Here is a 13,244-nt window from a genome sequence, read left to right on the forward strand (position 1 = left end):
TATACAGTTTATTCTTATCCCGTATCAAAATGAGTATATGTGTATTTTCTTGAATAACACGTATTCCAAGTGAATTTTGGTTCGATTAATGTTATGACGCATTAACATTTTAACGACTTCACGAGTATGTGTTCTTCCGGGTCAGCAGACGCCATTTTACGTATTTACCGGCACACGATCGAGCGTTGATTATCAAAATGTTCTTGAGAACCGTTTATAATACGATATTCAGGCGGTCTTCGGCATTTGCACTGTCGATTCTAGTTGGAGCAGTGTTCTTTGAGAGGGCATTTGACCAAGGAGGAACAGCTTTGTTTGAATCCATGAACAAGGGGGTGAGTGTAGAAGTGGATCCCATCGCTCGTAAAAATGTGACCCGTTTTCAATGTCATTGGATATGATTGCACAGCTAAGCGGGAGTCTCCCCGATGTGTCACGGGAAACAATTAAGCAATGTCAGTTTATTCACGGGCATTCCCATGCGAGTCCTTATTTGAGGGTTCATTAGTAAAATTGTCAAGTTTATAATCGCCAAAAGGTCACAGGGATACGGGCGAATTTACGTGTTAACCAAATTTTAATGGGTTTAAATCCAGGTACGACCTGTAAAGACGGCGTGTAGCTCCAAATAGTTTATTCAATACTAGTACGCGGATTTAATCAGATCTGCATTCGATTCACAGTCAATTCGTCCCAAATCACATTCGTCCCAACACATTCGTCCCACAAGTCGATTCGTCCCAATTTACATTCGTCCCACAAGTCGATTCGTCCCAATTCACATTCGTCCCATTTCACATTCGTCCCAATTCACATTCGTTCATTTTTTTTTAATTTGTGGTCAGCATTACGATCTTGAGCAGGGTCAATTTCTATGCCAACTGTTACTGACACGCTAACTAATAACTCCACGTTGCGTGTACGGTGTATTTGTATTTAATATTAACTAATAACTCTTCATTGCATGTACGGTGTATTTGTATGTATTAACTAATAACTCTTCATTGCATGTACGGTGTATTTGTATTCATTAACTAATAACTCCACGTTCGTTGTTTGGATTTTTTGTGCTTATTTGGCGAGTTAGTAGTGGGCTAACCTTAAAATCTGACGAATCGACTTGTGGGACGAATCGACTTTGGGACGAATCAACTTGTGGGACGAATCGACTTGAGACGAATCGACCTGTGGGACGAATCGACTTGGGACGAATGTGATTTGGGACGAATCGACCGTCCCCCCTGCATTCACAATCATAACCTCGATGTCCAATAAATCAAGTAGATTAATACAGAGACGAAAGGGGCTAATTGTTTAATGTTTTGTTGTAAAATATGAATTCTAAACTTGCAACTTAATAATGATTCGTTTTTAACACGATTTTAAAAGTACAATCACAGTCCCTGTGGTCCAACGTTCGATAATTACTTGGTTAGTACATATGCTATCGACACAACAAATGTTAATCCATTCCCTTCATTTTATAAATATTTATAGATTTCATTATTCTAACTGAAACTAGAAGTTTCTATTGTGTAGATGGAATACATTATTTATTGGAACATTTCAAATGTGATGTAAATGAGCACACTGTGCTTATAGATTGGCTGATTGGATTCATCTACCATTGGAATATGTTTTGCATATGTCTCGTGTAAATTATGACCAATGACTGTAATCATTCAGTACAGTTGCACAAATCTAATGCATCCTAACTGATCTTTGCAGTTAGTGTGTATGTATGTAGGCCTGTTTCACCATTTTCTCAAGAACTACTTAAGAAATTTCAATGAAACTCTGTGGACAGATGCTCAGCAACAATGCACAGACGTGATTAGTTTTTGGTTTAAATTTGTTAACATTAATTTGCATAATTATTAGTTATTTTATATATCAAAACCTAATCTATGCTTTTCAATGACACTTGTTGCATAGATGCCATAGGACAATGCACAGATCTATATTACCCTCAGCACACTGAAGTTTTTTTAGCTTTCTTTAATTTTTAGTTTACGTATTATACGTGTTCATTCTGTTACAGAAACTTTGGAAGGACATAAAAGATGATTTTGAAAAAAATGACAATGGTGGAGGTGATGACGACGAATAAGCTGCATTTCCTGTAAATCTGTTTGTGTGCCAGTGATTGGACCATTGTTAAGAACTTAATAGAGGGTATCTTCACAGTACATTGATGGAAAGAAATGGATGAACATATCGTAAAAGATAAAACAAGAAACATCATCAGCAATGTGCAAGATTTCCAGTAGCCGACTAAATGGTGAAATCTCCAAACACCCAAGATGAACATTGCTGTATTGTTTTGTGTTCATTTCAGTCAACTATCATTGTATAATTTATAATCCCCCCTACAAGATATCTTAGCTTGCATAAAAAACATCCCATTGAGCCTCTCATCTGGTTTGTGTATTTAAAATGACAAGTTTGTAAAGTTTAATAAATTTCTGAATTCAACTTAAAGTTCTATTTTTGTGTATGTGTACGAGTCTGACTGGACAGTAGAATTAGCATACGTATGACAGCAAGGCTTGAACTTCAAGTTGAGAGAACATCCATTTTCAAGACAAAATTTGGTGTTAGCGTATAGGAATAGTATTGGGAGGGGAGGTCAATATTTTTCAAAGAGCCCAAAGTTTGACATAGAAGCATTGTAAAATGCTGTCGCAATGACCCCTTCAGTTAGGTAGCACTAAGGATATGGAACAAGTTGCAACAAATATTGTTCAACTTATAACCGATGGTATCAAATTGTATTAGTGGTAGAATAAGTGCTTATTGGACCTTTCTTTTTCTGAACAATGTCTATAGCCTACCGGTAATTTTGTCTTGTACAATGTACCACTTTTATTTTCTCTCTGAGAACAAGATGCGTGTTTTTAGAATTTTGTGAATGATCCTGATAGTTTCACATGCAGTTTAGTCTCCATCAAGCCTGTATCACAACCAGTTTCCAATACATTTTATTAATATAAACAACTATTCTCAGTTGTGCATTGAGTACATTTCTTGAGCTTGAAAAACTACACACATTTCTGGGTTGATTATATTATAACACTGAATGCATTCACATAGTGGCTAACATTTGGTGCCATTTATTGTTTAGTCAGAATCTAATAATAGTATAAGGTGGTGCACTGTCTGTAATTTTCAAAATTCATTGATAATATAACATAAATAAACTATGATCATAAGGAAAAGTTTACCATCTACAAATCTAAAATCCTCATCTATTTCGAAATGTAAATGCAGAAATATGTTTTGTTTTTCGGTGCTAGTTGCAAGTGTATGTGCAAAACAGTCTTCCCACCCTATTAATACCACGTTTGGAAGGCAGGGAAAATTGTACTGTGATTTATACTGCTGAATGAACAGTTGTCTCGGGGAATTAAACACATAATCTTGCTGATATGAGGCGAGCACACATAACACTACCAGGGATTTTTCTAAACAAGGGAACAGGGCTGCAGCGCCCTCATGCCATGGCCATGCACCCCCTTACCCTGGGGAGCAGATCTTCTGGCAACCATAAAATTCTGATTGACCAGGAATCACATGTGACCACAGTCTTCAACTGTGACCTGTCTGATAGTAAATTTGGGCCCAAGGAAGCCATAGAATGCTCCATTTTAACTTAGAATTATCAAAAACTCTACACCCTGGAAGGGAGAACCCTATCTCCCCTACTTGGTGGCGCTGCTGAATTGCAGTGCTACCTCTTGCAGTTTTTTCCTAGAAAAACCCCTGCTGTACCATTGCTTACGGTTCTTTATTGTCCACTGGGGACAGTTCTGATCATCTCTGTCCAACCTAATATCACACATTTCATGATGTGGGAATACTGAGGGTGGTGGGCCTCAGTCAGCTGATTAGCCCAAACCTGCAGCCTTTTTGTGATGTGAGGTACATGGACTCGCTATTCAACGCTGTCACATGCAGGTGGGACAATTCCATTTAAAATGCACTTAAAAAATACAATTCGCCAGAAAAACAGTCATGATTAGTCTATATGAAGCAAGATACGTGACCACATCGCAAGAGTACTATTGACGAGTGCTAGTCTGCAGTCTGATAAGTATACATCATCAAAAATAAATGAATACACAACTCTTGAAGTAGGCTGAGTCGTTATTTACTTCCATAATAACATCAAACTGACTGTCCATCTTGAAATGTTGACACCATCTAGTCCTGATAGTACAGCTATTTTGTGCACACACAACAAAACAGATGATAATGCACGTGGTATTGTTTCTTCAAATAATCGTTGCTTTCAGTTTATTAGCATATCCAAGATTATCCATCACAGTCACTTAAATTTGAAGCTTCACTTCAACACTCTGTGATAAATGTTAATCATTTGTTGATGTTCTGGAGTAGAAGTAACTATCAAACATTCAGCTCTGCCCAGTCATCATCTCCATCATCTTGTGAATCACTCTAAAAATAAAAACAAATAGACATAACACTTACTATTATACATCTGTCACAGTAATGCCATATGTTACGGTACTGCACTGGGTATTTTCTGTACTGTCTTTGTGCATACTTTTTACTATCTTCCTAATAACCTCATATTATATTACACTTGCCTTTTTGGGTGAGAACAAGTTTTTAATTATGCAAGTATGTATGTCATTTTTTTTGTGTTTAGAAGTAGGCCCTAAATGTAACTAACACAAAGTTTGGGTAAAAACTGCTGTCAACTGCCACCTTCCAAAAAACACATAATGAAAAGCATTGGTTTAACACGAGATGCACGAGAAAATTATTTTTTTTCAGAATTACAGTAACAATTGCCGCCTGCAGCGAGTCGCTTGTGAACATGTTTTATTGATCCTAAAAATATAATTGTATGGCAATACAATGTAATCACTGTATTTTTTTTTTAAATTATGATAATTGAGTTATTTTACATATACACACAATGTACCTACATTGCCACCAACTAGGTGCAAATTTATGCCACCACTCAATGTACCATCATGTACCATGATACCATCACTTGATATTGCACAATTAACTCTATATGTTTATACTATTACTCGCCTGTTCAATATCTCGTTGTATCCTCGGGGCAGATATCCGGGCATTTTCACCGCCTGGTAACCCGCGGCGGTGAAAACAAAGGCCCAAAACTCGCAGAAAACGGTACTTTGGGATGATTGTTGAGACTCCTCTGAACAGTGTAACAAGATTAGCCCTACGTGTGTAACATATATAAATTTGGTTGTTCAGGATTACTTCAAAGTTGAGTTTGTGTTGTTTTCTCGAATTTTCACTGGCTCGACCGGCGTTCCACAGCAGCGCGCACAGAGCCCATAGAAATGCATGTACAGTGGTGCGCGTCGTAGCAACGTGGAACGTCTGTGACGTAGCTCCGCCCCCGAGGATACCGGTATAGACAGCAATAGTGATTCCTTCTTTATAAACACAAAATTGAATTTTTTTCACCCACAAAGTTCTTACTTACCACTATGCTGCCATAGCAACCATGGCTTTTCCGTATCAAATCTCCCCACAGCACCATGTTTTTGCATTTAGGACATTTTCCCTCCACTGGAACCAGGTAATCTGTATATTTAACAAATTTCTTGGCCAGGCACACTGTATGACATATAAGAGTACAGCCGGGATGCACACACTCTAAACTTGGGTCACCTTCCTGAAATCAAACAGTGCTACTGGTAAGTTTGCTCTCTAACAGGACTGGTTTTAGAGGGATCTTGAATCAAAATGGAACCCACCCCCCCCCCAAAAAAAGAGGTATTCGTAAAAAAAAATCTAGATTATATGTGGCTGTATGAAGCTTATGTTTATAAAATATTAATTTCTTTTAAAATATTCCATATTTCAGTAAAATATTTCATATTTAAATTTGTTTTTCGATTTGTGAGAATCTGAAAAACCTGTTTCTCAACTTGTCTCTTTAATTACCGGGGTTTCAAGTTGTATTCAAGATGGCTGCCCCCATATAATAAATAAATATCGGTAGATTTTATTTTATTTTGCTATCATGTATACGCCAGCTGACTGTGGTACAAATATACCGCACACTAAAATACTTGAATGTTAAAAAGATGGAAAAACACCTAATGTTATATCAACGATACCTTACCTTCAATCTAACAACACAGACATCACATCTTTTACTAGCACTTCCTTGAGATAAGATTAAAATTTCATCGTCTTCATTCTGCACTTCCGCATTACCACCTTTTTTCTTGATGGCGACACTTTTCACTGGCCCGTAAGCAATCGGCATATGAGTAGGTGGCAGAAGACTGGGCTCAAACTCGACTTTGAAATTTTGCTTCAACCAGCGGATTGTGAGAGGCAAGCGGTCCCATGGGCCGACCCTTAACATATTGGAGAGTATTCGAAAACAGAACTGGAACTGATTTTCTTTTTTCTGTTTGCCAGTTAGATGACAGAGTCTTCTAGATCTTTTCGGATGCTGCCATGCCCATTCAAACTACAGAAATGTCATCAATAAGAAAAAACAATTTAACAACTTTTTTTATTGCTTTTCTGTGAAAATTAATTCCAGCTAAAATAAAGTATTTTACAGTAGTTCAAACAAAGTATTCTTTTTCGCACAGGTAATATTATAGGACAGAGATCGTTACTTACCCGCAGTGCTGATATGTTATTAGGGAAACCATGAATAATTAAAACCATCTCCCTGGTGGTTTAAACAGAATGTTTATAATATTAGAATTAGTTTTAAAGAACAGTAGAAAACAAATATTATTCCATTTTTTTTTTAAATTTGTAAACTGGCCATAAAACTATTCAGTTATGATATATATTCACTTGATACAATTATTACAATTATTCAAATTGCTGGAAATTTTAATTTATTATTTTAAATTAGATTTTGCATGGGGGGGGGCGAGATCTGCTCACCAACCTCGCCTTACTAGGGGGCGGGGACATGCTCCCCTGTAAAAATTTTGAAATCTAGACCCTCTGAAACACTAATCCCTGCATTTTGAGAGGCAAATTTTGCTGACGCAAAGGGTTTCAGCTTGATTTTGGAGGGGCGACGCCCCCCTAACATTGTTTTCTGGTTGGTAACACCCCCCTCGAGCCACTTAAGCTTTTTCTAATGTAACTGTGACACCCCTTAGTGCAGACAAAAAAAATTGCTCATGAATGCATAGTATTAATTAACTGCAGTGGCAGAATCAATTCACAGTCAATTCATCTCACAAATTGATTCATTCCAATTCACATTTATTCCAATGCACTTTTGTCCCATTGCCTTGCGAATTTGTGCTGGTTGACATCTTTAATATATCCCGGTATTGGTAACAAGACAATCAAACATATAAAATTCAATCGGAAAGCGCAACAACAATATTTACTGTGTTTCTCGATATTCAGAAATAAACAACTTTTACCATGATTTTTTTAGAATACAATAAAAATAAATGTATTACACAACTGCACCATCGGTGGGTCCTGTATGGTGAGAATACAAATCAGAAAAAAAAAGTTTCAAAATTACAAACTAGGGGATACATGTGTATATATATAATATAGATTCACAATTAGGTTTTATAAATTGTGTTTTTTAAGTATTTTGCACGTGCAGTACTACTATTTAATATGCAAGTGAATATTAAATTTCAGTTACCTGTATTACACGTTTTTAGTTTACAGTCTTTTAAAAGAATATTTCTTTCTTGAGTGACGAAGAAACAGTCAAAGATGAAATGCTCTAATGCTCTTCATTTTCTACAGTACCTGTGTTGCATTTTTTACATAATCTGTTGTTTGTTATTTTCTCCTGCCTAAGGCTACACCGATTTAATTTTATGGATGACATCCGCGCGCGCATAAGTTTTCGCCTGTTCTCAAAAAAAAAAAAAAAAAAAAAATCTCCGATGACGAGTCTCCACAGATCGGTTTTCTGTTCGGAACTTGCCGACTCATATTGTCGCAAAGCGCCGACTTGTCGTAAAACTCGTTTTGGACTACCTCAAAACCAAACTCCGCACAGTTAGATGCGCGTTACGTAAAGCACAAAGACCTATGGGAAAGAGATTGCCTCAAAACATGCAAATTTTGCCATAAATGATCCAACATGGCGACCACACCACCAAAATATGTGAGCATAAAAGTCCGGAGGTGAAACGGAGGGATTGTTGTAGACTGGTACGCAATTGACATTGGCCAGGGATTGACGTTGGCCTTTGGCAAAGCTAACATCTGCCTTATTCTCTTGCCTTTTCAAAATCAAAAGTGATGATACCTGTGACAGTAATACAGTACGAAATGTGTACATCAACATGTGCCTCCTACAAATTAAGACTTGTTGTTTTTTTGATACACTGTGGTTAAATTCGTAATAATAGCTCCGTAGTCCTGTTGTTTTAGCAGCATTTTTTTTTTTTGGCCGAATTTTTTTTTTTTTTCGCCCTCTCGCATTAGTTTTTGGGTCTTCAGAGGATGTCATCCATAAAATTAAATCAGTGTGGCCTAATTCTATTTCCAAATTATGGTCACTAAGTCAAAACTTTACTGTAGTTACCATTCTTCTCAAAATCCTGAATTTCTTTTAAATTCACCTTCCATTTTTTAAAATTTATAAGTTACCCGAATTTCCGTTTTTTGGGACATGACTAAGTTGCTGATTAATTAATTAATTAATTACACTATAATCCCGAAATATGAATAATTTGATTTGACAATTGACAGATTAACGTATTGTGAAGATGTTGTGAAGTGTGATACAATGAACGACCGGAGTTCAGTCTTCGGATGCTGTCGTATGCACGATGGGGTAGCCGAGTTTTACGGCCAGCCGAGTTCGTCGGTCGGACACCTACGTAGGGCGGAACACGGTTACTAACCGTGGGCGGTACAACAGACATGTACACTGGGCTAGGAACAAATCGACTGGCCACCAACAGAATCAATGGAACTACAGTTACGAGTAGCCGTAATGAAACCAAGTGAAGTCATTACTCGGAACCAACTGACAGTACTGTTCATTTCGGAACATGGCTACTTCTTGCAACACGTGTAAATGTGGCTGGAAACTGCCTTTCATGGGAAGGTTACTTCAGTTACTGTCTACTTTGAGTTTAATTATGTACCCACCATGGTCCCTTTCCGCTGGTTCTACACGCTCCCCCAAACTTGCTGCCCTTGTTGTGTTGTGTAATCCTCCTCCTAGGGTCCACGGTATAACCAATATACGTGCGGCCTTTATACTTTGGATTCGTACAGTATAACAGGTAACATCCAAAAAACTTCTCGATTTCGACAACCATTGTTTTTACAGCTGATCTTTTTCAAATAGTCAAATATTTATCAGTGTCACCGATGAGGGCGCACTTCCGAACTGAAACAATAATTTAAAGAGTCATTTTAGCTAGTTTAGCTAATCTGTAATTTCGCTAATTCAAGTTGTAGCTAATTTAAAATAAAGGATTTTATATGTTTATTAAATTTCTGTTAATGTGTGCATTGAGCCAAATTCAATGAAATGGCTTTAAAATATCAACCCCTTCGAACGTTGAGGATTATATCAACAATCAGTAGAAAACAGGATGACTCGGAACCCCGGCTGAAAACTGAATCAACCCGGCTCTGCTACTACTAGTACTTTAATTTTAGATGGAATTATTTTTTGCTGAAAAGGTTTTAGGGTGTTTTGTGTGGAGTTTATTTTTACTGATTTTTGATGAGTTGAATATCAGGCAAAAAAGTTATATTCGCTGGATTTTATTTTCACTGAACTGACTGAATCACCCCTAATAAATAAATAAATTAATCGAAAATAAATGACAAGCGAAAATAAAATATTTGACAGTAATTTGCAACCCTGTTGGACATTTTGGCGCAAATAGGTAACCTTAACGGGGTTCCTGGATCTATGTCCTATTAATGATGATAACACACAACCTGGAAACTAACTGTTCAAGGAAGGTATTAGTACCTTCCATGCATATACCAACGACAAAATTGAATATACAAAATTCGATCTTTTACCAAAAAACAATAACAAAAAATAAAATATTGTTTCCGCCCGGGCTCGAACCGGGGACCTTTCGCGTGTTAGGCGAACGTGATAACCGCTACACTACGGAAACAGCTGGCATATATATTTAAGACTGCCGTGTAATTAATGCACATAAAATGAAGCGCAATCAAAATTCCTGTTATTATTTATTTTGTTTAGTTTTATCAGTACAAATATCGTATCGTCGTGGGACCTTCGCGATAAACTAAATTTTCAACAGATAAATTATCTATAAAAGTAAATAAAAATAATATTTCAATATTGAGATTTAAAATGCTCCAATAGAAAACTATTTTAATCAGATTGGAAGTGGTTAGTGTTGATGGCCTCGTGTTGGCAAAATTATAAAGCACGAAAACAGTCCGAAAAACATTTCAAAACAACCAAAAACTTTTTAGTATAGACTCTCTTTTTTGCGCTATAATTTTGAATTTCCAAGTTATATATGTAAGTTTACTGCCTCGACACTGTCATATTACTAATTTACTTGAAATATCTTACTTATGACGTCAACGGATTGTGGTAATATATTTTCAAATCTACAATGACGAAGGCGGCAATTAAAATGAATATAATGACTTGGGCGTTGCAATCTAATTAAATTAATCCACAAAAAACACATCATAGGTAATGCAGAGAGGAAGAATAAAATTAGTACCTTTCAAAAAGTGTGGAATGGCTGCCAGTGCGCTATTGACAATACTTTTTTGGTCAATTCCGAATAAATAGTAAAATTGTTTATTACCATCTAAATTTCTTATGTAGTGTTTAGGGTCATTTGCATAATTGCAATATGACTATCGGGTTTCATACAACTGTCACAATTCATATATATACATCTTTGATTAGGTAATTTTATTGGTTACAATTACCACACTCAGTGTAACAAGTTTTTTTTGAGGTTTTATGAAGGCTGTATACAAAGTAGCTGGATTAAAATCAATAACTATCTAGCAAAAACAACGATATGCGTCATCCCACTACATTAAGATGAACTAAAAGCAGAGGGAAGACCCAACCCCGCCTTCAGTGGATATCAAGTTTATTGTGTTAATTGACATACATCGTTAACAAACACGTTTGAGACAGATATTCCCTGATCCTCTGAGAATGGACTCTCAGGAGGTAAAATGGTCCGTATTTATTTTGATTCATTGTAGTATATAATAATCATTCTACTTTCAAAAACATAAGTTGTTCAAACATTCATATCAAGAAGGAAATGAATGACTTGCTAACTTGTATATGATATACAAACACCATAACGAACACCACACAAAGCTAGATTTATTGCTGGGTCATCTACATTTTCAACCAATGAGTTTTCTGAACTATTAAAATCTATTTTGTTTACTATCAAAAATACTGTGATGTCATTTTATCTCGAAGTAGAATGAATCAAATGTGGATATTGAAAAAAAGAATCAGACTTGACCCCATTCTCCTTCCTAGAGATTCTTGCGACCAGAACACTGAAAGTATAATCCTGCGTAACAATGGTCACGAGCCATTCGTGGTCATTGTTGCCTGAAATTGATGGTAGAGAATGTGACAGTATCTCTACCACCACACACCGTCAGTTTTACTAGCGTATCATTTGTGTATTTTTTTATTAGAGGGCTCTCGTGTTGGTTTATTCCTACTGGAAAACTAGTTTTAAAATATTTTATCGATAGCTAATAATGATTTTTCGTTAACGCACTGAAAACAGTGGAATAGTTATAATTTTAAAAGTAAAAAAAGTTTCTCACTTTGAAATCAGCCATATCTACAAACCACGCGTACGCTTTCGTCGAGTTCGAACACTAGCATGATAATGTTTTGTTGGGCGTCTTTGAAAGTAGTGCCACTGTGACCAATCGACCAATCAATGACGGGCACAAGATCGCGTGTTGGCAGAGATATATTCGTAGTTATAGAACCTGGGAGATTGACTTGGCCTATTAGTATTAGGTCAAAGGACGTTGTTGCAGGCCAAATCGTGCAAGAATACATTATTGGTGGAAAGTGTTTTTCATCGAGAGTTTGCGTACGTTCCAAACCATTCGACACTGAAGATAATGTTGAAGATTTTGATTTCGACTGTGTTCCAACAGGCTCTGATAGTTATTAACCTCGTAAATTCGCGTGGCACGTAATTAATATTTAATAAATTGTGCATATTTTTTGTAACCATTACTGTTTAATTTAAATATTTGATTATGCCTCTGAAGAATATACACGTGGAGTAAGTAGATTATACTCACACTTTTCAAATCATCTGGCATCATTTCATGTATACATGTAGAGTACTTTTCAGTTGATTTTAACTTTCCCTATACGACTTTTGTTAACCTATTCAAGGTTGGGTATGTGTTTTTTCACCATTTAAAACATTTCCAAAATTTGTGAGGATATTATATTAATATGTTCTAATTTCATTCTTAAAAACCACCAAGTTAGTATGATTTTTATGAATTGAATTACAAAACGTATATGTTTGATTTCCGATGCTTTAAATTGAGCTGTTTTGTTGTGATCTTATTATTTGATGCCATTTTACTGGTATAAGCCTAGGTCAGTAGAAAATGATAAATTAGAACATGTTTAAACCGTTGCCAAAAACACAAAATGTTTGTACGTTGGGAATCTTGTAATCAGTTTTCAATTGAGCCACACCAATTGTAATTTGGTGAGTTCATCATAAAACAGTCGCATATAGTTAAAATTAAAAAAATATATGTTTAAAACTAACAGTGTATTTATTTACATCTACACTTCAATAAGTAAGTAAGTACATACACCAATTGTAATTTGGTGAGTTCATCATAAAACAGTCGCATATAGTTAAAATTGAAAAAAATATATGTTTAAAACTAACAGTGTATTTATTTACATCTACACTTCAATAAGTAAGTAAGTACATAGTTCCACAAGATAACAAGTTACAAGATGGCGAAATAATAAAATACGCAACCCTGACGCAGATTTTCTTTATCTGTCAATGAATACATGTAATAAATCGACGATGTGGAGATATATTCAATTACAGTACTGTTCCATACTTGAGGCATGAATATTGTGAAATTCTCGGTTATACATTACTCCTTTAAGGATTCTTATAGTATGACGTCATAGGCATTATTGTTATGCAACATTGTTATCTAAAAGATAAACAAGGAAGTAATGGTATTTTAGTATATTGTAAGTT

The 13,244-nt window shown here is 35.9% G+C and overlaps 2 protein-coding genes and 1 non-coding gene across 3 annotated transcripts; 1 reads left to right on the forward strand and 2 right to left on the reverse strand.

Moving 5' to 3' along the window:
• The first annotated feature begins 121 nt into the window (after positions 1-121).
• Positions 122-2,481, forward strand: LOC144354072 (cytochrome b-c1 complex subunit 9-like). Its single transcript, XM_078010190.2, has 2 exons — positions 122-335; positions 2,042-2,481. Exons 1-2 carry the CDS (start codon positions 198-200, stop codon positions 2,108-2,110), a joined length of 207 nt encoding a protein of 68 aa, XP_077866316.1. The 5' UTR covers positions 122-197; the 3' UTR covers positions 2,111-2,481.
• A 477-nt stretch (positions 2,482-2,958) lies between these two features.
• On the reverse strand, positions 2,959-9,357 carry LOC100374532 (structure-specific endonuclease subunit slx1-like). The gene is made up of 5 exons (XM_078010189.2): positions 9,130-9,357; positions 6,652-6,703; positions 6,137-6,493; positions 5,492-5,683; positions 2,959-4,458 (listed from the first exon to the last, which is right to left on the reverse strand). Exons 1-5 carry the CDS (start codon positions 9,300-9,302, stop codon positions 4,408-4,410), a joined length of 825 nt encoding a protein of 274 aa, XP_077866315.2. The 5' UTR covers positions 9,303-9,357; the 3' UTR covers positions 2,959-4,407.
• A 694-nt stretch (positions 9,358-10,051) lies between these two features.
• Positions 10,052-10,124, reverse strand: TRNAV-AAC (transfer RNA valine (anticodon AAC)). Its single transcript has one exon. It is a non-coding gene; the product is annotated as a tRNA-Val (tRNA).
• Between the last annotated feature and the right edge of the window lie 3,120 nt (positions 10,125-13,244).

This window comes from Saccoglossus kowalevskii, chromosome 16, assembly GCF_978046115.1.
Source record: "Saccoglossus kowalevskii chromosome 16, keSacKowa6.1, whole genome shotgun sequence".
Taxonomy (NCBI): Eukaryota; Metazoa; Hemichordata; class Enteropneusta; family Harrimaniidae; genus Saccoglossus; species Saccoglossus kowalevskii.

What these genes read in the sequence shown, in the direction of transcription:
- LOC100374532 (XM_078010189.2), bottom strand. Translation starts at nt 9,302, where the DNA reads ATGGTTGTCGAAATCGAGAAGTTTTTTGGATGTTACCTGTTATACTGT. An exon ending in ATAACATATCAGCACTGCGG is followed by an intron (nt 6,494 to 6,651) that starts GTAAGTAACGAT and finishes ACATTTCTGTAG; the next exon opens with TTTGAATGGGCATGGCAGCA. An exon ending in TCTGTGTTGTTAGATTGAAG is followed by an intron (nt 5,684 to 6,136) that starts GTAAGGTATCGT and finishes GTTTGATTTCAG; the next exon opens with GAAGGTGACCCAAGTTTAGA.
- LOC144354072 (XM_078010190.2), top strand. Translation starts at nt 198, where the DNA reads ATGTTCTTGAGAACCGTTTATAATACGATATTCAGGCGGTCTTCGGCA. An exon ending in TTGAATCCATGAACAAGGGG is followed by an intron (nt 336 to 2,041) that starts GTGAGTGTAGAA and finishes ATTCTGTTACAG; the next exon opens with AAACTTTGGAAGGACATAAA.